Source organism: Nerophis ophidion, linkage group LG08 (assembly GCF_033978795.1).
Source record: "Nerophis ophidion isolate RoL-2023_Sa linkage group LG08, RoL_Noph_v1.0, whole genome shotgun sequence".
NCBI classification, from domain to species: domain Eukaryota; kingdom Metazoa; phylum Chordata; class Actinopteri; order Syngnathiformes; family Syngnathidae; genus Nerophis; species Nerophis ophidion.
In genome coordinates, this window is record NC_084618.1 from 37,811,743 (window position 1) to 37,837,773 (window position 26,031).

A 26,031-nucleotide genomic window follows, 5' to 3' on the forward strand; every position below is an offset into this window, starting at 1 on the left:
GGCGGTACCTCTGGATTGGCAGACCGGGGTGGTGGTTCCTCTCTTTAAGAAGGGGGACCGGAGGGTGTGTTCCAACTATCGTGGGCTCACACTCCTCAGCCTTCCCGGTAAGGTTTATTCAGGTGTACTGGAGAGGAGGCTACGGCGGATAGTCGAACCTCGGATTCAGGAGGAACAGTGTGGTTTTCGTCCTGGTCGTGGAACTGTGGACCAGCTCTATACTCTCGGCAGGGTTCTTGAGGGTGCATGGGAGTTTGCCCAACCAGTCTACATGTGCTTTGTGGCCTTGGAGAAGGCATTCGACCGCGTCCCTCGGGAAGTCCTGTGGGGAGTGCTCAGAGAGTATGGGGTATCGGACTATCTTATTGTGGCGGTCCGCTCCCTGTACGATCAGTGCCAGAGCTTGGTAAGTCGAACACATTTCCAGTGAGGGCCGGACTCCGCCAAGGCTGTCCTTTGTCACCGATTCTGTTCATAACTTTTATGGACAGAATTTCTAGGCTCAGTGAAGGCGTTGAGGGGTTCCGGTTTGGTGACCTCAGGATTAGGTCTCTGCTTTTTGCAGACGATGTGGTCCTGATGGCTTCATCTGACCGGGATCTTCAGCTCTCACTGGATCGGTTCGCAGCCGAGTGTGAAGCAACCAGAATGAGAATCAGCACCTCCAAGTCCGAGTCCATTGTTCTCGCCCGGAAAAGGGTGGAATGTCATCTCCGGGTTGGGGAGGAGACCCTGCCCCAAGTGGAGGAGTTCAAGTACCTAGGAGTCTTGTTCACGAGTGGGGGAAGAGTGGATCGTGAGATTGACTGGCGGATCGGTGCGGCGTCTTCAGTAATGCGGACGTTGTACCGATCCGTTGTGGTGAAGAAGGAGCTGAGCCGGAAGGCAAAGCTCTCAATTTACCGGTCAATCTACGTTCCCATCCTCACCTATGGTCATGAGCTTTGGGTCATGACCGAAAGGATAAGATCACGGGTACAAGCGGCACAAATGAGTTTTCTCCGTCGTGTGGCGGGGCTCTCCCTTAGAGATAGGGTGAGAAGCTCTGCCATCCGGGAGGAACTCAAAGTAAAGCCGCTGCTCCTTCACATCGAGAGGAGCCAAATGAGGTGGTTCGGGCATCTGGTCAGGATGCCACCCGATCGCCTCCCTAGGGAGGTGTTTAGGGCACGTCCAACCGGTAGGAGGCCACGGGGAAGACCCAGGACACGTTGGGAAGACTATGTCTCCCGGCTGGCCTGGGAACGCCTCGGGGTCCCCCGGGAAGAGCTAGACGAAGTGGCTGGGGAGAGGGAAGTCTGGGTTTCCCTGCTTAGGTTGTTGACCCCGTGACCCGACCTCGGATAAGCGGAAGAAGATGGATGGATGGATGGATGTTCTAACTTAACTGACTCCTCACCCAGACTAGCAGGCTTGCGTCTTCCATTTAAATCCAGCTTCAGGATGGAAGGAAGCGGTGTTCTGTGGGGATTAACCTTTTGCTTTGTTGTTAGCCCCGCTCGGCATCCGCGCTTATGTTTTCGATTACACCGCTTGCGTGTCTTCCGTCGACAGTCCCCGCTGGTACTATACTCCGCTGCGTCAAAGGCCGCTGGATGTAGCCGGCGAAGTATTCCCATGCTAGCGAGGTGGTCCAACGTACACGCATCTTTCAGTTCAAAACGGCCTGATCTATCCACATCCAGAATTGTCTGGCGGTCGTAAGTGATCATGGAGTGTCCACGCTGTAAGCCAGCCATGAAATTTGCAGAATTGTCCGGTATTTTTTTGCCCAATGTTCTCTTTCTACCATGAGCGTCTGTAGCCGCAGCCCGTCAAGACGACGCCATCCTTTTTGGGTCGCGGGGGGGCGCCGGTGCCTATCTCAGCTACAATCGGGCGGAAGGCGGCGTACACCTTGGACAAGTCGCCACCTCATCGCAGATAGTATATTATATTATATTATATTTGTACATAATAAACCGTATTTCCTTGAATTGCCGCAGGGCATATAGTATGCGCCTGCCTTGAATTACTGCCGGGTCAAACTCGCTTCGCAAAATAATTAGCGCATGCTTAGTATTACCGCCTGGTCAAACTCGTGACGTCACGAGTGACACTTCCCCTGTCATCATTTTCAAAATGGAGGACGCTGATTTCAATAACGGTAATTTGAAATCGCATAAAGGGAAGATGATTAGGAGGTATTCAGTAGGATTTAAGGTCCAACCTTAAATCACACTCGAATTTTTACTGCATGCCTTTGGTAAGTGCCTGAGTAAGAAGAGGTTTTAAAATTATTAGCGCGTGCTTATTTTTACCGCATGCCTTTGGTAAACGCAGGAGTGAGAAGAGGTTTTATCAATTAGTGCCCCGGCGGCAATTCAAGGAAATACGGTATACAATATATAACAAATATAACAAACAATATTACAGTATATGTAATAAGTATTTAATCAACAATGCTCACCTTTGTGCATTCACACACAGTATAAAACATTTGGTGGACAAAATGAGAGAAAAAAGGAGTGGCATATAACTCACCTTTCTGTGGCTGCGTCAGAGGAAGTTGTACAAGTAAACAAACTACGGTGAGTTTAAAGTCTGCCGAAATTAGTAGGACAAAACAGTGCTCGCCAAATACTCTCATCAGTGAAGCATGTTTGTTATAAACGGTGAGATTTCTAACAATTAGGAAGGTTTGTGTGACGGACCGGGCGCATACCAATGCGCACTCATCTGTGCACTCTAATGAGCGCACCTCCAAGAACGCACTTACAGGCGCGTGTCAGTCCTGCTGCAGCAATCACCAGCAATTAGCGCACCTGTAGCTGATCAGAGGACCGCCTTCATAAGCCTGCACAACCTGCTATGCCGCACCAGAACGTAGCTACCTTTCCTGTACAGTAAGCCAAACCTTTCTAGCTCTATAACATACTGTCTGTCTGTGTTTCTCCCTCTTCGTGTTTGGTTGCTCCTGTGTCCCCCTTGTTGTATCTTGCAGCAACCTTTCGTTCCGGCGTGACGAGCTGTGTGTCTCGTCTTCCCTTGTGTTCCCCTCTGGTTCTCTGGCTACCTCTTGGATCGTGACGTCCCACCTGGACAAAGACCTTTTGACGCCCCTCTATCTCCTCCCCAATTTCCTGCCTGTCTCGGAAATCTACGAGCCTGCCCTTTTGGACTTGCCTCTCTTCTCGCTCAGCACTCACGGTAACACTCAGCAATGAAATCCCACACACACCATACACTGTTGGATTTAGTCACACTTCATTCCTGTTTATTAGTATATATTCCATCCATCTATTTTCCACCGCTTGTCTCTTTTTGGGCTGCTGGAGCCTATCTCGGCTGTACTCGGGCGGAAGGCAGTGTACACCCTGGACAAGTCGTCACCTCATCGCAGGGCCAACACAGATAGACAAACAACATTCACACTCACATTCACACACTAGGGCTAATTTAGTGTTGCCAATCAACCTATCCCCAGGTGCATGTCTTTGGAAGTGGGAGGGAACCCACACAGTTACGGGGAGAACATGCAAATTTCACACAGAAAGACCCCGAGCTCGGGATTGAACCCTGGACTACTCTGGACCTTCGTATTGTGAGGCACATGCACTAACTGCTGTTCCACCGTCCGGCCACAAACTATTTTAAAACAAAAAATATAGGGACGGTCCCTGGTTCAATCCCCACCTAGTACCAACCTCGTCACGTCCGTTGTGTCCTGAGCATGACACTTCACCCTTGCTCCTGATGGGTGCTGGTTGGCGCCTTGCATGGCAGCTCCCTCCATCAGTGTGTGAATGTGTGTGTGAATGGGTAAATGTGGAAGTAGTGTCAAAGCGCTTTGAGTACCTTGAAGGTAGAAAAGCGCTATACAAGTACAACCCATTTATTTATTTATTTATTCATATATTTTTTCCACTCACCTTTTTCAGTTTTCATAAAGTTTTGAAAAAGCTCCAGGGAGCCACTAGGGCGGCGCTAAAGAGCCGCATGCATGGAACATGTACCACAGTTTGAGAATCCCTTGTCTTACTAGTTAACATGATGCCAATTTCATGGTTTACTCGCAATAACACAACCCATATTTTCTCGAAATTTTCGTATTTTTAGCACCACTAAGAAATAAGCTGCAAACGTCCCCTGGTGCGCTCTTTGGACACCCTTGTCCTGTCGATCTCTGGGAAATGTCCGCATGTCAGACATGAGAGCTGACGCCAAGCAGAGGAAGGGCGTCGACGCTCCCAAGTCAAGTGGAGCTTTCCAGATGTTGTGCAGAGGACGTCAACACAATCAGATTTTGCAAGACAAACAAACAGTGTGGGGATGGACACAGCACGTACACAACATGTACACAACACACACCAGTGAGGCACATGTGTGTTGTGGGGACCACTGAGCAGCTGCCCCCGGTCCAGCCTCCAGTGGCCTTCTCACTATCGCTCTCCTTCCTGCAGCGCTTCCCTGTCTGAGCCTGTTGAAAGTTGGCAGGAAGATGGCCACCTTCCTTCTGCAGGCCGATAAAGCCTGGAAAGGGGACACACAGCAGCCAAAACATTAGGGACGGCGGGTGGCCGTGTCTTGGCTTCAAGCAAAACGTTCCCGTTCGTCTCCCTCCGAGTTCCCGGCTGTAAAATCTAACATCCCTAACAACGGGGAGGAGGCGGGTCCGATTCGTCTCCCCCCGCTGATATCCAAGCGAGGTGACGCCACCGCACCTGCGGGTCAACGTGAAGCAGATGTGAACTTTTCTTAAGGTCATGAGAAGCACTGACTAGTATGGAAGCAGCTTTACAAATACCGTATTTCCTTAAATAACCACCGGGGCGCTAAAGTAAGCGCATGCTTACTTTTACCGAAGGCATGCGGTAAAAGTAAGCATGCGTTAATTATTTTAAAACCTCTTCTCACTCCGGCACTTACCAAAGGTATGCCGTAACAATTTGAGTGTGATGTAAGCTTGGACCTTAAATCCTACTTAATAGCTCTTAATCTTCTTCCCTTTATGCGATTTCAAATTACCGGTATTGAAATCAGCCTCCTCCATTTTGGAAAGGATGAAAAGGGAAGTGTCACTCGTGACGTCACGAGTTTGACCAGGCGGTAATTCTGAGAATGCACTAATTATTTTGGGAAGCGAGTTTGACCCGGCAGTAATTCAAGGCAGGCGCATACTATATGCCCTGTGGCAATTCAAGGAAATACGGTATGTCATCTTGTCCAAAGACTTTTGAGCATCCGAAATGTTCATAAAACATGTCCCAATTTGATATTGATATCGGATATCGGTCCTATATCAATAACAAAAAACAGGTATCGGCTTGCATCTAAAACAGCGCTCCAGTACAAACGTTTATTTGTCCAAAGCTGGACAGTCATTTACAAAAGGTAAACACGGTAGCCCGTAGGCTAGTAAGAAGTAGTTAGAAAGGGTCCAGTAACAAACGTGTCCGCATCATTCAACATACTGCGTCATGTACTCAATTTCATGAATTATTTTGGCCACTAGGTGTCACCTAAAGACCATTTCCACTCCACTTCGACTCAAAGACAACATAAGTCCATTCCAGACAATTCATAAGCGCTACAGGCCAGTAGGAGCTCGCAGATACACAACAGCTACGCACACAAGTTAGACATTGGTAATAAGTATGCCTCTATAGAACAATATCATTTGTCAATATAAACTAGTCTCAAATATTCATAAATTAATATTACAGATGTAAAGTCTCCAAGGCAAGAGCGTTTTAGGAAGTCTACAGTAACACATGTCCGCATTATTCAACAAACTGCGTCTTGAGCTTAACTTCATGAATTATTGAGGCCACTGGGTGTCACCAAAAAAACAATTACCACTCCACTTAAACTCACAGACAACACAAGTCCATTTCAGACCGTTGATTATAACTATAAACTACTCGGAGCTAGGAGATACACAACAGCTAAGCAAACAATAGCACACAAGCTAGACACACGTAATGTGTAATACATCTAAAATACTCTGTTTATTAACATAAACAATTATCAAATATTTATAGTTGAATATTATTTACACATACAAAGTCTCTAAGGCAACAGCGTATTAGAAAGGCTCCAGTAACAAACGTGTCCGCATCATTCAAAATCATGTGCTCAATTTCATGAATTATTTTGGCCATTAGGTGTCACCAAAAGACAATTTCCACTCCACTTCAACTCAAAGACCACATAAGTCCATTCCAGACAATTCATAGGCGCTATAGGCTATTAGGAGCTCGCAGCTACACAACAGCTAAGCACAAAATAGCACAAAAGCTAGACATGGGTAATAAGTATCCTTAATTGAACAATGTCATTTGTCAATACATACAAGTCTCAAATATTCATAGTTGCATATTACTCACAGATGTAAAGACTCCACGACAAAAATCGTATTAGGAAGTGTACAGTAACAATTGTGTCCGCATCATTCAACGTACTGCCTCATGTGCTCAATTTCATGAATTATTTTGGCCAGTAGGTGTCCCAAAAAGACAATTACCACTCCACTTCAACTCAAAGACCACATATAAGCCCATTCCAGATAATTCATAAGCGCTATAGGCTACTAGGAGCTCGCAGCTACACAACAGCTAAGCACACAAGCTAGATATGGGTAATATGTATCCTCAAATGAACAATATCATTTGTCAATATCAACATGTCTCAAATATTCATAGTTGCATAATACTTACAAATGTAAAGTCTCCGAGACAAAAGCCTATTAGGAAGTGTACAGTAACAAACGTGTCCGCATCATTCAGTGTACTGTGTCATGAGCATGACTATGCATGAATTAATGAGGCCAATGGGTGTCGCCAAAAACAATTACCACTCCACTTGAGCTCAAAGACAACATAGTGTGAAGTGAATTATATTTATATAGCGCTTTTCTCTAGTGACTCAAAGCGCTTTACATAGTGAAACCCAATACCTAAGTTCCATTTAAAGCAGTGTGGGTGGCACTGGGAGCAGGTGGGTAAAGTGTCTTGCCCAAGGACACAACGGCAGTGACTAGGATGGCACAAGCGGGAATCGAACCTGCAACCCTCAAGTTGCTGGCACGGCCACTCTACCAACCGAGTCCATTCCAGACCGTTGATTATAACTATAGACTACTAGGAGCGAGCAGCTACACAACAGCTAAGCACCCAATAGCGCACAAGCTAGACATGGGTAATAAGTATCCTTAATTGAACAATATTGCCTTCCAAAACATGAGTGAATATAAACAAGTATCAAATCATTGCAGTTGCATATTACTTAAGTCTCTAGTAACAAGCGTGTCTGCATCATTCAACGTAACAAATTATTGTTGCCTTGAGGTGTCGCCACATTGATTTAAAGACAACAGTAGTCCATAATAAATAGGTTATCATCTTTCATACTTGCAGACATTGTTGTCGGTTTGAGTAATTTCACTTGATCAGGCCTTTACTACAAAATACAAGTACGTATGATCCCTGCTGGGCAGCACGGTGAAAGAGGGGTTAGTGTGTCTGCCTCACAATATGAAGGTCCTGAGTAGTCCGGGGTTCAATCCCGGGCTCGGGATCTTTCTATGTGATTGGCAACACTAAATTGACCCTAGTGTGTGAATGTGAGTGTGAATGTTGTCTGTCTATCTGTGTTGGCCCTGTGATGAGGTGGCGACTTGTCCAGGGTGTACCCCGCCTTCTGCCCAATTGTAGCTGAGATAGGCACCAGCGCCCCCTGCGACCCCAAAGGGAATAAGCGGTAGAAAATGTATGGATGATCCCTGCTTATATCGTGCTGGTATCAGATTAATATCGGCCGACACGCTATCAGCATTGTGGCGGAAGTGAAAAATGTATATTGGAACACCCTCTGTAATGACAGGTCAGGCTCCTTCCTTCCCTTTTTTGGTCTGCTGTGAGCGCTGATCGAGCACACCTGCACTGGTGCGAGGAATAGGGGACTCACCTGCTAATTAGAATGAATATATATATATATATATATATATATATGTATATGTGTGGGGAAAAAATGACAAGACTATTTCATCTCTACAGAACTGTTTCATGAGGGGTTTCCTCAATCATCAGGAGATGATGAAAAAAAAAAAAAAGAAGAAAAAAAAATCTCCTGATGATTGAGGGAACCCCTCATGAAACAGTTCTGTAGAGATGAAGTAGTCTTGTGATTTTTTCCCACTCATACATATATTGCGCTCTACCACGGTATCGAGCACTATTCTCTGGATAATCTAATTAAGACAGATATATATAAATAGATATATATTTATATAAATATACATTTATATAAATATATTAATGTATACATATATATATATATATATCTATATATATATATATATATATATATATATATATATATATAGCTTGGCGTTGCCTTCCTGGCGACGCTGGTTCATTATTTCTTGTACGGCAGTGGTCCCCAACCTTTTTGTATCTGCGGACCGGTCAACGCTTAATAATTTGTCCCGTGGGTGGGAGGGGGGGTGGGGGTTGGGGGTAGGGTGTTACCCCTTTTTTTTTTTTTTTGTCATGAAAAAGGGACGTTTTTGTCACAAAAAAGGGAGGTTTTTGTGGTTGGTGCACTAATTGTAAGTGTATATTGTGTTTTTTATGTTGATTTAATAAAAAAAAATACCTAAGGAGGGGCCGTCCCACCTGCACGTCGTCCGCCATCTCTGCATCCTGGGCTCACCCCAACAGCAACCATGCGACACTGTGTAACTCGTCCAAAGTCTGCACTATAACCCCTTTTTTAATCTACTACGTGGAAAAATACGCAGATAAGGACGGATTGGTGCCAAAATATTTGGACACATTTGCAAGTAAGTAATCAGTCTTGTTAGTTACTTGAATATTGTTTAGCCAGCGGACGTCCGCTCCTTGTCCCCAACTACCTATTGTCCATTTGCTCTGTTTTCCACATCAGGCCCAACTGGCCGCCATCGTCTTGGGAAAGTCGCCTCCACAACAATCCAGTTGAGCGGCGGCCAAACGGGCCGGGGGTGAAATTTTCTCCACATTTCCAGTTACAAGCTCAATGGGAAATGTTTGACCTCCTGAGAAGAGGCGGGGGAGACATTTCCTCGCTGACCTCTCCGCATGATGCCATTAAGTGGACATTCCTGGCCGGGACCCTGCCGGCACATATCGTACATCATCTTTCAAAGTGCTCAGTGCTTTGTTCTCCTGCGCCCACTATTCCCAACTGGTGCAAATAATGGCGACAAATCATTGCAACATCAAAGCCAGGAAGTCAGTTTTGTAAATAAACAAACATGGCTTTAACAAATCACTTTTATTCAAGGATTCCCAATGCAAACAATTTGGATTCAGGGGCAAAAAAAACAAAACACTTTTATTGGTCTCATTAAACTGAGCCTGTCGTCCACTGGCGGCAGCACCTGGAGGAGTTACGCCTCTTTTACGTACGTCCGCACCGCCACCACATCTCCCATGATGCACTTCTGCAAGACACAATGAAGGACGCTTAATGGACTTTCGCTACAAACTAATCCACACACAAACAAACAAAAATCTGAAAATAAGTATATACAATGCATCACATTGGGAGCTGTTTCTAAAATGTTGCCATGTTTCTTAAATCAATAATGAAATGTCATTTTGTGAAATTATATAAATTCTGCAAAAAGAAGTGCATTTATAAGTTACTCAATTTATTTATTGAGTTCAATTATAATCTAAATGATAACGTATATAAGTAATTATATCTTACATAAATTACATTTTTATAAATATAAACTTCCTTTGTGTGTGTGTGTGTGTATATATATATATATATATATATATATATATATATATATATATATATATATATTTATATATATTTTAGTGTTGTACAAAATATATGTATTAAAAAAAATCTGAATGATATAAAAAGAAGCTAATATTTGTCTTTAAAACTGTACAATTAAGTTTTGTTTTTTTAAATCTAAATAATTCCATTAAAATTTAAATATTTTAGATTTTTCAAAAAATACAATTGATTTCTACTATTAAAAATACTATCGGAATGATGGAAAAGGAGAATAATGTTTTATTTTTGTAATACAGTATAACATTTGTTTTTAAATGAAGACTCGTAACAAAGATTTTCTGAAAAGGAAACTTGTATTTTGATGTGTCAAACTGTGGTGCGAGCACCAGTAGTGGTACGCTGGCTCCTTCTAGCGGTTCGCCAAAGAATCGCTTGATTAAAATACAGTGTTTTATTTGACTACATTCAAACACAGTGTTACTGCTCAAACTGTGTGTAATGTTACAGTTAAATAAAACCTCTGCCTTGTTTTAATGAATACTTGGGCCAACTATGCTAATGCTGGTCTTTATGGTGGGACTTGGAAAGCCAAGAGTTTTAAAGTCTGTTTATTTACTTTATTAAATATCAGTAAAATTGGATGAAACAAGGATAATACATTTTTGATTTTTCGAAGTATACAACTGAGTTTGACTATTTAAAATTATTACTGAAAATAAATAACAATAATACATTTTATTTTTAACAGCATATAATTATTATTTTTTTAATTTTAAAAATCATTTTTAAATGATCTAAAAGGGAAGCTAAAATTTTAGTTTTTTAAACTACAATTAAACTTTGTTTTGATAAAAATCGAAATTTTGGGAAAAATTTATTCAAGAATTACATGAACTGAGATTCAATTTTTCGATTTTTCTAAAAAAAAAAATTAGTCTATTTATCTATTAATATATTATTAAATTTACCTGATAGGAAACTCCTTTTTTCTTTTAAAAAACTTTGAGAAGTCAAAACATTTTTTTATTTGTACAATTCAGTTTTATTTGCTTTAAAAAAAATCTGTGTTTTTTTTTTAATCTGATTGAATATTACCTGAAAAGAGGATAATATACAACATTTTTCTAAAGCTATAATTGATCATCTAATAAAACTATTATTAAAATTAAATAAAGGGAGGCTAATACTTTCTGTTTTAAAAACGTTAAAATTCATGAAAAAGTATTCAAAAAGGTAGATAATATTTTTGGTATTCGAACTGCACAATTTTATTTGCTTAAAATAATGTAGTTTCCAAAAAATACATCAAATGAAGAATTAATATTCCAAACGTTTCTAAATATACAATTGAGTTTGATTATCAATTAATGTTTATTTATACAGCCCTAAATCACCAGTGTCTCAAAGGGCTGCACAAACCACAACGACATCCTCGGTAGAGCCCACATAAGGGCAAGGAAAAACTCACACCCAGTGGGACGTCGGTGACAGTGACAATGATGACTATGAGAAACCTTGGAGAGGACCGCCCCCTCTGAAGAATTATTATTGAAATTACAAAAAAATATTAAAACATTTTAATACAGTATGGAATTAAGTTTGGAAAATTTTAAAAATCATAACAAAAATGATCTAAAAAGATAACTAAGTTTTTAAAAAACAAAAACAAAAACAAAACAACAACTGGACAATCAAATTGTATTTGCTTTAAAAATATATATATTTTTAAAAACTAATCTAAATAAGAAATGTGTAATGAGGATAATATTTTGCCCTGCGATGAGATGGCGACTTGTCCAGAGTGTACACCGCCTTCCGCCCGATTGTAGCTGAGATAGGCGCCAGCCCCCCCTGCGACCCCAAAAGGGAATAAGCAGTAGAAAATGGATGGATGGATAATATTTGAGTTTTCTAAATATACAGATGAATTTATCTAATAAAATGTTAATTACAATAATTGCATTAATTACATTAAATCAAATTACATTCAATGTTTTTCTCCTATACAGTTTATAAGTATGGTTTTTTTAAAAAAAGGAAAACTAGCTAAAGTAAATAAAAAAATATTCAAAATATTTTTAGCACTAAAATTAGTACATTTTTTATCATTAGAAAAATGTAGAAAAAAGGACCTAATTAATTATTTTTTTTAAATATTTTTTCTCAACCCATCATTGGATATATATTTTTTATTTTTACATAGTTCATAACTTTACAAGTTTTCATGTCTGATGTACTTTTCCCTTGCAAGAAATGATTGCTCATTTAAATTGCAACATAAAATGTCATAAACATGAAAACGTACCATTTAGATCTTTTTTCATCATTTTAACGTTAGTTTAATAAAAAAAAATGCCATAAAGTGTTTTGCAAACTGCAGTGTATACATCCATCCATCCTTTTTCCACCGCTTATTCCCTTTTGGGGTACTTCCATAAAAAAGAAGCTAATATTTGATTTTGATGTGTAATAATCTCACCGCTATTAATTTGCCATCCGTTATTTCCCTCTCGATACTAGTCTCCTTTCCATCCCAGCTCTGTTTCTGCACCAGTTTGCCATTTTCCAAGCTGAACACGGTCTGCAGCAGAGAAGACATAAATTGCATGATTGGATTAACAAGTGCGTACAGAGGTTGCGGGTTCGAACCTTGGTCTTCCTGTCATCAGCGGTGGTTTCGTCAAAAGGTTCGTTCAACTTGAACTTGATCTCGGACGTCTTGAAGGCGCTCTGCGTCTTCAGGCTGACGTTGCCCTTGTCGTCCATCGTCACGCTCAAATTGGGCTTGGTTCGATTCCCCACTTGCCGGATGGCGAAACCAACACCTGGGCAGCGACGGAAGGAAACAAACATTGGGTGACACGGCAACAATTTGCAGAAAATTGGGTGCGAGTGCGCCGATGACGACATTTGTCAATGGAGTTCCATCCCCCGGCAAATGTGCATGTTTGGCGCGTCTGAGAGGAAAACCCACCGATTGCTTTCATGTAGTCGTCAAAGCTCTCGCTGGAGACCATCCTCCACGTCCCGACAAATTTCTCAACCATGTCTGCAGTGTTTTTTCCCGCGCTGATATTCCTCTTTATTGTGCAAAGTAAGTCTAATGACACAAGCGGAGTGGCGCTTTGTATTTATCAAGAGTCATTAGCCAATCAGGACGCTTTATGGCTATGCTAAACCCCGCCCCCTTTCTCTCAGTTTGCACTTGCATCTTTTGCCACTTCCTCTAAAAAAAGTGAGTATTAAGACTAACAGAGTTGATTTAGCAGAGGGGTCACCAACCAGATGAGTTGTTCTTAAAATAGCAGCACTTACCAGTGAGCTGCCTCTATTTTTTTAATTGTATTTATTTACTAGCAAGCTGGTCTCGCTTTGCTCAACATTTTTAATTCTGAGAGACAAAACTCAAATAGAATTTGAAAATCTTGGTCTTCACCTGTTTAAATAAATTCATTTATTTTGCTTCTTATAGCTTTCAGAAAGACAATTTTAGAGAAAAAATACAACCTTAAAAATGATTTTAGGATTTTTAAACACATATACCTTTATACCTTTTAAATTCCTTCCTCTTCTTTCCTGACAATTTAAATCAATGTTCAAGTAAAAATATTTTTTATTGTAAAGAATAATAAATACATTTTGATTTAATTCTTCATTTTAGCTTCTGTTTTTTCAATGAAGAATATTTGTGAAATATTTCTTCAAACTTATGATTAAAATCCCCATATAATAATTCTGGCAAATCTAAAAAATCTTTAAAATTTAAATCTTATTTCAAAGTCTTTTGAATTTCTTTTAAAATTTTTGTTCTGGAAAATCTATCCATCCATTTCCTACCGCTTATTCCCTTTTGGGGTCGCGGGGAGCACTGGCGCCTATCTCAGCTACAATCGGGCGGAAGGCGGTGTACACCCTGGATAAGTCGCCACCTCATCGCAGGGTCTGGAAAATCTAGAAGAAATAATTATTTGTCTTTGTTAGAAATATAGCCTGGTCCAATTTGTTATATATTCTAACAAAGTGCAGATTGGATTTTAACCTATTTAAAACATGTCATCAAAATTCTGAAATTAATCTTAATCAGGAAAAATTAGATAGTTTTTCTCTTCTTCTTTTCGGTTGAATTTTGAAGATAAACTGTTTCAAAATTTAATTTTCATTTTATTCCTGTTTCTCCTCTTTTTAACCGTTCAATTAAGTGTTTTTTCATCATTTATTCTCTACAAAAAAAACTTCCGTGAAAGGGAAAAAAAAATGTACGACGTAATGACAGACATATATATATATATATATATGAGCAAATTGGCTATTTCTGGCAATTTATTTAAGTGTGTATCAAACTGGTAGCCCTTCGCATTAATCAGTACCCAAGAAGTAGTTCTTGGTTGCAAAAAGGTTGGTGACCCCTGATTTAGCATAATGATAAATTTTTATATGGAGTCGAAACAATGGTTGCTTTATTATTTGGCTGGTTTGTAGCTGATTTTGTCATATTTACTGATGTCAAGTCAGTAGATTTGAGGTTTACTGTCATGATGCAATGTTTGGACCAGACGGACAAAATATGAAGTCATCATCATTTTTTACAGAATTCTGGGTGAAAGGTGTTCCACTTTCTTTGTGCGATGCAAGAAGTTGTGTTAAAGGTCACAATTTACAAAATATCCTCAAACTACTGGAATGAAGTCATATGCATTATACAAGCAGACCCACTTGCATTGCATCAGAAGAAAATACATCAATTATCATTAAAAAAATGAATTTTTATTATAAATATTCAATTATATACACAAGTTGATTCTGCATAGTTTGCATAATTGTGGTCATTATTTGGCTGCCATTTTGGCCTGGGGGTCCTTGGCCGTGCAGCGGGCCTGGAAAGCCTGCAGCATCTCACCGCTGGTCAGGTTGGCGCCCTTCATCACCAGCCTCTCTCCGTCCACTGAGGAAGACCACAAGAAAACAATGGCTGACATCTTAACGAGGACCAAAGTGAAGTGGGAGTAAAAGTCAAGAAGCGCAACAATAGCGCCGCTCACCTATGGCAGACATTCATGTTTATGGTTGGTCATACAATTACTAATGCAAGTCACGGGCCGTTTGGGGACGCTGGGTTTTTCCAGGTTCCAGCACAATGCCTCCCATACAATTAATGGACACTGAATTAGTCTATTCCAATGTCAAGCTACGGCTATTATGGAACTTTAATAACCAACCATGAAACAAGTGTAATTTTACCATTATTAAATGGACATAAAAGTGTAAAAATAACTGTAATTACACTTCAAATCTTCTTAACAGGCATCAGTATTTTAGGTGTAAAAAGAAGTTAAGCAGTGCAACACATAACTCAATAAAACACTCTGATATCAAGTGACTATTTTAGGGACAGGTCTACAGCAGGGGTCAGCAACCCGCGCCTCTAGAGCCGCATGCGCCTCTCTGGAGCTTTTTAAAAAAATATGTATGAAAAATTGAAAAAGATAAGGGGGAAAAAATATAAAAAATATATTTTTTGCTTTAATATGGTTTCTGTAGGAGGACAAACATGACACAAACCTCACTAATTGTTATAAAACACACTATTTACATTAAACATGCTTCACTGATTTGAGTATTTGGCGAGCACCATTTTGTCCTACTAATTTTGGCGGTCCTTGAACTCACCGTAGTTTGTTTACATGTATAACTTTATCCGATTTTCTAAGACGTGTTTTATGCCACTTCTTTTTCTGTCTCATTTTGTCCACCAAACTTTTAACGTTGTGCATGAATGCACATAGGTGAGTTTTGTTGATGTTATTGACTTGTGTGGAGTGCTAATCAGACATATTTGGTCACTGCAAGCTAATCGATGCTAACATGCTATTTAGGCTAGCTTTATGTACATATTGCATCATTATGCCTCATTTGTAGGTGTATTAGAGGTAATTTATTTTTCTTTAAGTCCTCCTAATTCAATTTATATCTCACGACACACTATCTGTATGTAATATGGCTTTTGAATTTTTGCGGCTCCAGGCAGATTTGTTTTTGTATATTTGGACCAATATGGCTCTTTCAACATTTTAGGTTGCTGACCCCTGTTCTACAGCAAGCCAGACAAACAAAAAAATAAAAAATTGATTAAAAAATTGAGATGTAAATCATTTTAAAAATGTATTCATAAATATATATCTGACAATGTAAAAAAAAAAAAAGAGAAAATCATTTTGGAGATGTTTTTACATTTTTAAAAAGAGAAATCCAAAAGAGGGGCATCTTTATCAGATAAACATCAAATACAGTCATCTGTATTTTTAAAAAATATATTTTTTTCAAACATATTCTACAAGTTTTGGGCCCGAAATAAAGCAATATAAAACGTTAAAACAACCAAATAAACTACAAAAATATCAATACCACAGTAGTATTGGCCACGAGGGGAAATCAGAGCACACTGTTCAGAATGGTGGCCACTAATTGGCTCAGCCTCGGGAAACGTTACTAGATTGGATTTAAAGAGTTAAAGGGAGACTAAAGGGTGTTATTTAATTTCTAGAGCAGTGGTTCTCAAATGGGGGTACGCGTACCCCTGGGGGTACTTGAAGGTATGCCAAGGGGAACGTGAATTTTTTTTCAAATATTCTAAAAATAGCAACAATTTTTTTTTTTTTTTTTATTAAATCAACATAAAAAACACAATATACACTTACAAATACTGCACCAACCACAAAAAAACTCCCCTTTTCATGACAAAAAAGGACACTCCCCGGGCCGCGGGACAAATTATTAAGTGTTGACCGGTCCGCGGATACAAAAAGGTTGGGGACCACTGTTCTAGAGGACTCTTACAATGTTGAAAAATGTGTTTATAAGGTAGTAAACACGTTTTGTATGCGCTGATATTTGAGTTATGATTACTACTCAGCGGGAATTCATTTATTGCAGTCATGCTGAAATAGGCTCCAGCACCACCACAACCCGGAAAAAGACAAGCGGTAGGAAATGGATGGATGTCCAGAACCAATTAACGGCAATAAATGAGGGTGACCATAAATTTAAATGAAAAAATTAAAGTAAAACGGTAAGAAATCAAACCTGAAAACAAAGAAAATAAAAATAAAAAACTGAAGAAAACAGAAAATTGTTTTCATGTAAAAACAATATTAAGTTCTGTATGTCACATTTATGCAATACTTAAAAAAAAAAAAAATACTTTATTGAATTTTTAGGTAATGCTAGAAGGGCGCTCCCGTTTCATAATTGTGACCCCCCCTCTTCCTAGACCAGGAGTCGGCAACATGTCTAGAGCCGCATGCAGCTCTTTAGCGCCGCACTAGTGGCTCTCTGGAGCTTTTTCAAAAATATATGAAAAATAGAAAAGGATGAGGGGAAAAAACTTATTTTTTGTTTTAATATGGTTTCTGTAGGAGGACAAACATGACACAAACCTCCCTAATTGTTATAAAGCACACTGTTTGTATTAAACATGCTTCACTGATTTGAGTATTTGGCGAGCGCTGTTTTTTCCTACTAATTTTGGCAGTCCTTGAACTCACCGTAGTTTGTTTACATGTATAACTTTCTCCAACTTTCTAAGACATGTTTTATGCCACTTCTTTTTCTGTCTCATTATGTCCACCAAACTTTTAACATTGTGCATGAATGAACAAAGGTGAGTTTTGTTGATTTTATTGAATTGTGTGGAGTGCTAATCAGACATATTTGGTCACTGCAAGCTAATCGATGCTAACATGCTATTTAGGCTAGCTCTATGTACATATTGCATCATTATGCCTCATTTGTCGCTATATTTGAGCTCATTTAGTTTCCTTTAAGTCCTCATTACTCAATTTATATTTCATGACACACTATCGGTATGTAATATGGCTTTTAATTTTCTGCGGCTCCAGGGGGATTTGTTTTTGTATTTTGGGTCCAATATGGCTCTTTCAACATTTTTGGTTGCCGACCCCTGTTCTAGGCAAACATTCAGGATAGCACATGCACAGAATAATACAACGCCATGGCACAGGTGGCGCTGTTTGGAGTGTTTGAATGTGTCGCTCACCTGTTTAAACCTTACACCAGGGATGTCAAACATGCAGCCGTGAACACATTCAATGCCACCCGTGAGACCAATCTGCTAAGTGTAAAATTGAGCTGCATTTTTAAATGAAAGAAACTGCAGTTCTAAATCTGTCTACTGGATGTTGCTCTGGTAATTCTGTTTGGCAAATAAATAGGTTCTTCCTCAGTTTGTATGGTTTGTTGAGTTAGCACAGGATTATGATGTGGAAATTACAAATGGGGGAGTTTATATATAGAAGAGTTTTTATTTCTGTTTTATTTTGTGTTTTGTTCAATTTTAAATGGGCTGTGACTTAAAGTTGATTGCTTTAAAGATACAATGAGATTTAAGACTAAGTTCATTGCGTTCTTCATGGTGTTTTTGAAACTGCACCATTTTTTTCCTCAGAATTTTCAACTAAATTGAAGTGTTTTGTCAAAAGGATCATTTGATATGTACATTTTCACAATGTGCTTGTTCTATTTTGAGCCGAAGTAAAACAAAACAAAAAATCTGAAGTGGCGTCGTTGTATTTTTAAGTTATTATGCCATGATTTTACCTGTCCGACTCACTTGGGAATAGATTTTCCTCCATGCGGCCCCTGATGTACATGGCAGCCACTGCATCCACTTTATACCTCTAATTGTAACAAATAGACATGTATTTATTTATTAAACCTGCTATCCTAAACCACCAATGATAAATCTGATAGTGGTGTTCTTTTTGTATATTTTAGTTTGAAAAATGTAGCTTTGAGCAAGTTGAAAAGGTAAAAATAAAAAATAACTTAAAATTAGTTTTGCATTTAAAGATGACATCTGTCCTTTATTTGACTAAGCAAAAGCCACATGCAAAAACCCTGAATTAGAATAGAATGTATTTTATTGTCACAAGACACATGTACACAATGAAATGAAAAAAATTCCCCCTTTATTTTAGCATTAAAGTTTTCAATGCTAACGTAGCGATGATGACACTTACCGTAAGTAACATCCACTACGGGTTCTGACCGGTCGTGTTTGACTGTTGCCATTACCTCGCAGTTAAAATTTGTGGATCTGACTTTTTCCGAGCCCACGAAAAACAGGAACTCCCTGCAGGGAGAAGAAGACTTTGTCAATTAGACACAAACACTTTTCAGTATCAAATAGTGAAAACCTATAGTTCAAGCCATATGTGTACAAAGTGTGACCCGCAGCACGTATTAAAAACACTATTACATGAAAAGTGGAATAAAAAACAAACAGATGAAAAGTATTAAGAAAAAGTTTCAATGTTGACTCTAATAACAGAAAGTTGCAATGCAGACTTTTTTTCTCCTCTGAAGCGGTCATTGCTCAAAAAATAATATTGACTCAAACCCAATGTTGTTCTGAAATATTGACGCAGTCATGGGTTCAATTACTTCACATTAAATAGCCCACTTTGAAATATTTTTCGGGGGAATATATTGTGTATTTTGTGTGTTTACCATAAAAAACTAAGTTTTCTTTAACAAAAAGGGCATATTAAAAACAAACAAAAAATTATTAAACGAATAATAAAAATGTATAATCGACGGATAGATCTGAAATTTATCTGGAGATTTAAGCATTGAAAGTACAAAAAAATAATGTATGACTTATTCATAAAACTTTTAGGACTGGGGCATTGTGGATCCCCGAAAACCTTAATGGGATTTTTTTTAATTATAATAAATCAAAATCCATATTGTTACGGCATTAAGGCAGCACGGTGGAACAGGGGTTAGTATGTGTCCCTGACAATACGAAGGTCCTGGGTTCAATTCTTGGCTCGAGATCTTTCTGTGTGGAGTTTGCATGTTCTCCCCATGACTGCGTGGGTTCCCTCCAGGTACTCCGGCTTTCTCCCACCTCCAAAGACATGCACCTGGAGATAGGTTGATTGGCAACCCTAAATTGGCCCTAGTGTGTGAATGTTGTCTGTCTATCTGTGTTGGCCCTAGGGCTGGGCGATAGGGCGATAAGGCCTTTTTTAATATTGCAATATTTTTAGGCCATATCGCGATATACGATATATACCGTATTTTCCGCACTATAAGGCGCACCTAAAAACCTAGAATTTTCTCAAAAGCTGACAGTGCGCCTTATCTATGGACCAATATTGAGTCACAACAGGTCTCACAACTACTGTAAGCAGCCGTCGATTTCATTTTCCCCCGTAGGAGAAGAAGCGCGCGGTGCATGCTGGGATATATGACTGCCCGCCGTGCCGTTTCATTTCCATTTGTGTGTTTAAGTAAAGACCCCAAAATGGCTCCTATTGAGAGACATGATTTCAGGAAAGCAGGAATCGTCTCGAAATAGTGCAAAGCAATAACAATACATCTATAACTCAACGTTGCTCAAACGTTAATGTCACACAACACAACAGACAAAATAAAGATGTAAAACTCACTTTATTAAGTTATTCCTCATCCACGAATCCCTCGAATTCTTCTACTTCAGTGTCAGGATCAAACATGCCACAAGAAGTCTCGCAACTCCGGTAATCAGCCGTCTAACTTATTTTCCCCCGTAGAAGAAAAAGTGCGCTTCTTCTTCTACGGTAAGCAGCCGCCTACCTTATTTTCCCTCGTAGAAGAAGAAGTGCGCGGTGCAAGCTGGGATATATGACTGCTGGAGGCGTGCCGAGCTTTAACTCAAGGCGATCAGTCGCACAGTAGAAGACGGGAATAGAGCAGCAGCGAAAGAATTTAACAATAACAGCAGCGACACTGACTCGTTTAATGACTTCGACGAGACGGAGCCGAGCATTTTGGATACCGTATTCGCCCAACTGTTTGATTCGAACACTGAAGAAGAAGAATTTGAGGGATTCGTGGATGAGGAATAACTTAGTAAAGTGAGCTTTACATGTTTATTTTGTGTTGTGTTGTGTGACATTATCGTTTGAGCAATGTTGAGTTATTGATTTATTATTGCTTTGCACTATTTTGAGTGTTACCATATTGTGATTGCACTAACGTTTGATTTACCGTAACAGTATCAGACTGTTTTTTACGTGTTTATTGAATCGGGGAAAATAATAAAACAGCTGTTTATTCATTTTGGGAGTGAACGGAGTTGTCAGAACGCTGGTTTGTAATCTATTAATAAAGTTTGACTGACCTATATGACTGTTTTGTTGACATTCCCTTTGGCGCAGCTCCATCCAACGGCTGCATAACGTAACCCCAGCCTCTACTGTAGCATCTATTCTATGCGGTGCGCCTTATATATAAACAAAATATTAAAATAGCCCATTCCTTGAAGGTGCACCTTATAAGTATGAGAACGTATACTCAAATATTACGATATAGTCATTTTCTATATCGCACAGAGACAAACCCGCGATATATCGCGTATATCGCCCAGCCCTAGTTGGCCCTGTGATGTGGTGGCGACTTGTCGCAGGGTGTACCCCGCCTTCCGCCTGAATCCAGCTGAGATAGGCCCCAGCACTCCCCGTGACCCCGAACGGGACAAGTGGTAGAAAATGGATGGAATGTTGTTACGAATTATTTACGCATTTGAGGCTTTAATTACTTCACATCAAATATTCAACCTTGAACATAATGTGTTTTTGCCATTATATATATATATATATATATATATATATATATTTATATTAGGGGTGGGTAAGTTAATGTGTTAATTTCGAGTTAACTCATCAATATATTAACGCCAACAATTATTTTATCGCGCATTTGCGTATGTTGTTTAGATGCTTTTATTTTGTTAGCGGTTATTGCTGGCTCCTGCGGGAAAGGAAGGAGAACGCGGAAGAAAACAAAACAAGCAAGGAGAAAAAGGGTAACTCAACAGAACTTTTACAGGGTCATCTTCATTATAAAGTACTTCCATGCGGCGGATTTGACAGAAGCCAAGTCGTTTGTAGCCACTGCCAAGGTGAATTTTGTTATCACAGGAGTACTTCCAGTCTTAAATCCCCTTAACCCGGAGCACACTGTTGATGCGAGCAAACCATTCAACAAAGCAAAAGTGGAGCCAGGCTTCGGCAGATTATGTTAAATGCAGCATTTGGGATAAGTAGATATAAACGAGAGCAAGAGAAGCTAACAAATGTCATAGCAAAGTGGATAGTTCCAGACTGTAGGCCCATTAGTGTTGTGGAAGATGCCGGCCTGAGAAACATTGTGCGAATCGCAACAAGTGACAGCACGTATAAGCCACCATCAAGATGCACCATCGCACCAAGAATACACGAGTTGTATGAAAAGGAGAGGACTGTAAAAGTGACAACTTTACAACTTGCGCTTTCTTTTCTTTCTCCCTGATAAAAGAAAATGTTTCTGCTGTTACCTAAGATATATATATATATTTATATATATATATATATCCATATACACACAGTCAAGAAAAGCCTGTTATTTTGCAAGTTCACTTAGAAATCATGGAAGGGTCTGACATTTTCACAGTAGGTGCATGTCCACTGTATGAGAGATAACCTAAAAAGAAAAATCCAGAAATCACAACCTATGATTTTTTAACAATTTATTTGTGTGATAAATATGAAAATAAGTATTTGAACACCAATATTAATATTTGGTAGAGTAACCTTTGTTTGCAACTACAGAGGTCAAACGTTTCCTGTAGTTCTTTACAAGGTTTGCACAGACTGCAGGAGGGATTTCGCCCAACCCTCCACACAGATCTTCTCAAGATCAGTCAGGTTTCTGTTCTGGGCTGTCGCTAAGTAACACAGACTTTCAACTCCTTCCAAAGATTTTCAATTGGATTTAGGTCTGGAGACTGGCTAGGCCACTCCAGAACCTTGATATGGTTCTTACGAAGCCACTTCTTGGTTTTCCTGGCTGTGTACTTTAGGTCATTGTCATTTTGGAAAATCCAGCCACGACTCATCTTTAATAATCTGACTGAGGGAAGGAGGTTTTTGGCCAAAATCTCACAATACATGGCTGCAGTCATCCTCTCCTTAATACAGTAGTCGTCCTGTCCCATGAGCAGAAAAGCACCCCCAAAGCATGATGCTACCACCCCTATGCTTCACAGTAGGGATGGTGGTCTTTGAATGGTACGCATCATTCTTCTTCCTTCAAACACGCATAGTGGAATTATGACCAAAAAGGTCAATTTTGGTCTCATTTGTCCTCAAAACTTTCCCCCATGACTCCTCTGGATCATCCAAATGGTCATTGGCAAACTTAAGACGGGCCTTAACATGTGCTGATTTAAGCAGGGGAACCTTCCGTGCTATGCAGGATTTCAAACCATGACGTCTTAGTGTATTACCAACAGTCACCATGGAAACAGTGGTCCCAGCTCTTTTCAGGTCATTGACCAAGTCCTGCCGTGTAGTCCTGGGCTGATTCCTCACCTTTCTTAGCATCATTGAGACCCCACAAGGTGATATCTTGCATGGGGCTCCACTCTGATTGAGATTGACCGTCATGTTTAGCTTCTTCCATTTTATAATGATTGCTCCAACAGTGGACCTTTTTTCACCAAGCTGCTTGGCAATTTCTCCAGAACTCTTTCCATCCTTGTGGAGTTGTACAATTTTCTCTCTGGTGTCTTTGGACAGCTCTTTGCTCTTAGCCATGCTGAATGTTGGGGTCTTACTGATTGTATGGGGTGGACAGGTGTCTTTATGCAGCTAACGACCTCACACAGGTGCATCTGATTCAGGATAATACAGTGGAGTGGAGGAGGACATTTAAAGGCGGACTAACAGGTCTTTGAGGGTCAGAATTCTAGCTGATGGACAGGTGTTCAAATACTTATTTTCAGCTGTATCACATGAATAAATTGTTTAAAAAAATCATAGATTGTGATTTCTGGATTTTTCTTATTAGGTTATCTCTCATACAGTGGACAAGCACCTACCGTGAACATTTCAGACCCCCCCCCCCATGATTTCTAAGTGGGAGAACTTGCCAAATAGCAGGGTGTTCAAATACTTATTTTCTTGACTTTATATATAGCGGCATAGCTTGGTTGGTAGAGTGCCCGTGCCAGAAACTTGAGGGTTCCAGGTTCGATTCCCGCTTCCACCATCCTAGTCACTGCCTTTGAGTCCTTGGGCAAGACACTTCACCCACCTGCTCCCAGTGTCACCCTCACTGGTTTAAATGTAACGTAGATATTAGGTTTCACTATTTAAAGCGCTGAGCTGAGTCAATAGAGAAAAGCACTATATAAAACATAAATCACTTCACACACACACATTTATATATATATATATATATATATATATATATATATATACACACATCCATTTTCTACTGCTTGTCCCTTTTTGGGGTGTATATATATGCATTTTCTACCGCTCGTCCCTTTTTGGTATGGTATATATATATATATATACAAGTGTGTGTGTATAAAATGATACAGAAATTATAAAACAAACAATAATTTCGATAAATGAAAAGTTACCATGCACATTTACAGTGTTAAGTGTTCTACGCGTGTCTAAATGTTTTAAATTGAAAAGTTCCTTCTTTATTTGAGAAGAATGATAGCAATGTGGCTACTTAGTTAGCCAGATGCTATCACCGTCACCGTGGACTAACGTTCCCACTCAAACTATCAGTTCCTGCGTTTGAGAAGCAGCACAAAAGACAGTGTAGTAACTTCACAAATATCTTACCGCGTCGACCGGACGTTCGACTCAAAAGGACAAAACTGAGCGACTATTTTCTTCACCGTCTTTAACACCACGGTCGTTTTCTTGGTAGCCGCCATGTTTGTTTCTCCCTCTGACCTCCGCTGGAGGAATAGTGGCGCGCTTCTAGTGTGGAGCCTCTAGAGGGCGCCAAACGGAAACTATAAGCTTAAGTCTCTTATTATGCTTGTTTAGAAGTTGTTTTATGCAGTTTTTATTGTTCTATCTTCATTTCTTTCTTTCTTTCTCTAGTTTATTTCGACCATGAACACACTTTCAGCATAATATATCACACAAATTTATATAATTTCACTTTACATCATGTCTGAAAGGGAGTAGGAAGAAGCAAATCTTATTTAATCTTACTCCTTTCCCACTTCAGAGCGTTTGCAAATATATTATATACGGTCATTTACTGACTAGTTTTAATAGCAAAATGACATCCGTGGATGAGAAATACATCAATTTTGTAATCTGTAATTAAGTCAGTCACCTGGGGGTAGGTTGATTGGCAACACTAAATTGACCCTAGTGTGTGAATGTGAGTGTGAATGTTGTCTGTCTGTCTGTGTTGGGCCTGTGATGAGGTGGCGACTTGTCCAGGGTGTACACCGCCTTCCGTCCGAACGCAGCTGAGATAGGCTCCAGCAACCCCCGCAACCCCATATATATATATATATATATATGTATATATATATATATATATATCCATCCATCCATTTTCTACCGCTTATTCCCTTTTGGGGTCGCGGGGGGCGCTGGCGCCTATCTCAGCTACAATTGGGCGGAAGGCGGGGTACGCCCTGGACAAGTCGCCACCTCATCGCAGGGCCAACACAGATAGACAGACAACATTCACACAGAAGGAAGCCGGAGTACCCGGAGGGAACCCACACATTCACGGGGAGAACATGCAAACTCCACACAGAAAGATCCCGAGCCTGGATTTGAACCCAGGACTGCAGGAACTTCGTATTGTGAGGCAGATGCACTAACCCCTCTGCCACCGTGAAGCCTATATATATATATATATATATATATATATATATATATATATATATATATATATATATATATATATATATATATATATATATATATATATAATGTCCATCTATATATATATATATATATATATATATATATATATATATATATATATATATATATATATAATGTCCATCCATCCATCCATTATGTATAATACATAATATATACATATATACATACATACACAATATATATATTTACATACATAATATATATACATACATACATACATGATATATATATATACATTAATAATATGCAATGAGATGGCGACTTGTCCAGGGTGTACCCCGCCTTCCGCCCGAATGCAGCTGAGAAAAGGACAAGCAGTAAAAAAGCAACCCCGAAAGGGACAAGCAGTAGAAAATGGATGGATGGATGGATGGATGGATGGAATTAAGTCAGTCATAATACACATACTGAGATGAAGAATATCTTCTTTTCAATACGGTTCAAAAGTTTTTCTCATAATTCTTCTTCTTTGTACTTTGTGAGCATTTTT

General features: G+C 39.5%; 2 protein-coding genes and 1 long non-coding RNA gene across 3 annotated transcripts in view; 1 reads left to right on the forward strand and 2 right to left on the reverse strand.

Annotated features, from left to right (window-relative positions):
- LOC133557743 (uncharacterized) overlaps positions 1–9,415 on the forward strand; it is a 26,252-nt gene extending 16,837 nt beyond the window's left edge. The window contains exons 2-4 of the long non-coding RNA XR_009807839.1: positions 2,984–3,189; positions 8,643–8,824; positions 8,929–9,415. This is a non-coding gene — a long non-coding RNA (uncharacterized LOC133557743). The remainder of the gene's footprint in view (positions 1–2,983; positions 3,190–8,642; positions 8,825–8,928) is intronic.
- fabp4a (fatty acid binding protein 4a) lies at positions 9,283–12,909 on the reverse strand. Its single transcript, XM_061908492.1, has 4 exons — positions 12,752–12,909; positions 12,427–12,602; positions 12,257–12,358; positions 9,283–9,466 (listed from the first exon to the last, which is right to left on the reverse strand). Exons 1-4 carry the CDS (start codon positions 12,822–12,824, stop codon positions 9,413–9,415), a joined length of 405 nt encoding a protein of 134 aa, XP_061764476.1. The 5' UTR covers positions 12,825–12,909; the 3' UTR covers positions 9,283–9,412.
- A 1,610-nt stretch (positions 12,910–14,519) lies between these two features.
- Positions 14,520–24,621, reverse strand: mrpl53 (mitochondrial ribosomal protein L53). The gene is made up of 3 exons (XM_061908493.1): positions 24,465–24,621; positions 18,813–18,925; positions 14,520–14,719 (listed from the first exon to the last, which is right to left on the reverse strand). The coding sequence occupies exons 1-3, from the start codon at positions 24,557–24,559 to the stop codon at positions 14,604–14,606; spliced, it is 324 nt and encodes a 107-aa protein (XP_061764477.1). The 5' UTR covers positions 24,560–24,621; the 3' UTR covers positions 14,520–14,603.
- Positions 24,622–26,031: the final 1,410 nt, after the last annotated feature.

Excerpts from the sequence above, each read along its gene's own strand:
- fabp4a (XM_061908492.1), bottom strand. The coding sequence starts at position 12,824 with ATGGTTGAGAAATTTGTCGGGACGTGGAGGATGGTCTCCAGCGAGAGC. Across the intron at positions 12,359-12,426 it reads CTGATGACAGGAAGACCAAG|ACCGTGTTCAGCTTGGAAAA; the intron begins GTTCGAACCCGC and ends TCTCTGCTGCAG. Across the intron at positions 9,467-12,256 it reads CGGATGGCAAATTAATAGCG|AAGTGCATCATGGGAGATGT; the intron begins GTGAGATTATTA and ends TGTGTCTTGCAG.
- mrpl53 (XM_061908493.1), bottom strand. The coding sequence starts at position 24,559 with ATGGCGGCTACCAAGAAAACGACCGTGGTGTTAAAGACGGTGAAGAAA. Across the intron at positions 18,926-24,464 it reads TCGAACGTCCGGTCGACGCG|GGAGTTCCTGTTTTTCGTGG; the intron begins GTAAGATATTTG and ends TTCTCCCTGCAG. Across the intron at positions 14,720-18,812 it reads CGTAGTGGATGTTACTTACG|TGGACGGAGAGAGGCTGGTG; the intron begins GTAAGTGTCATC and ends GGTCTTCCTCAG.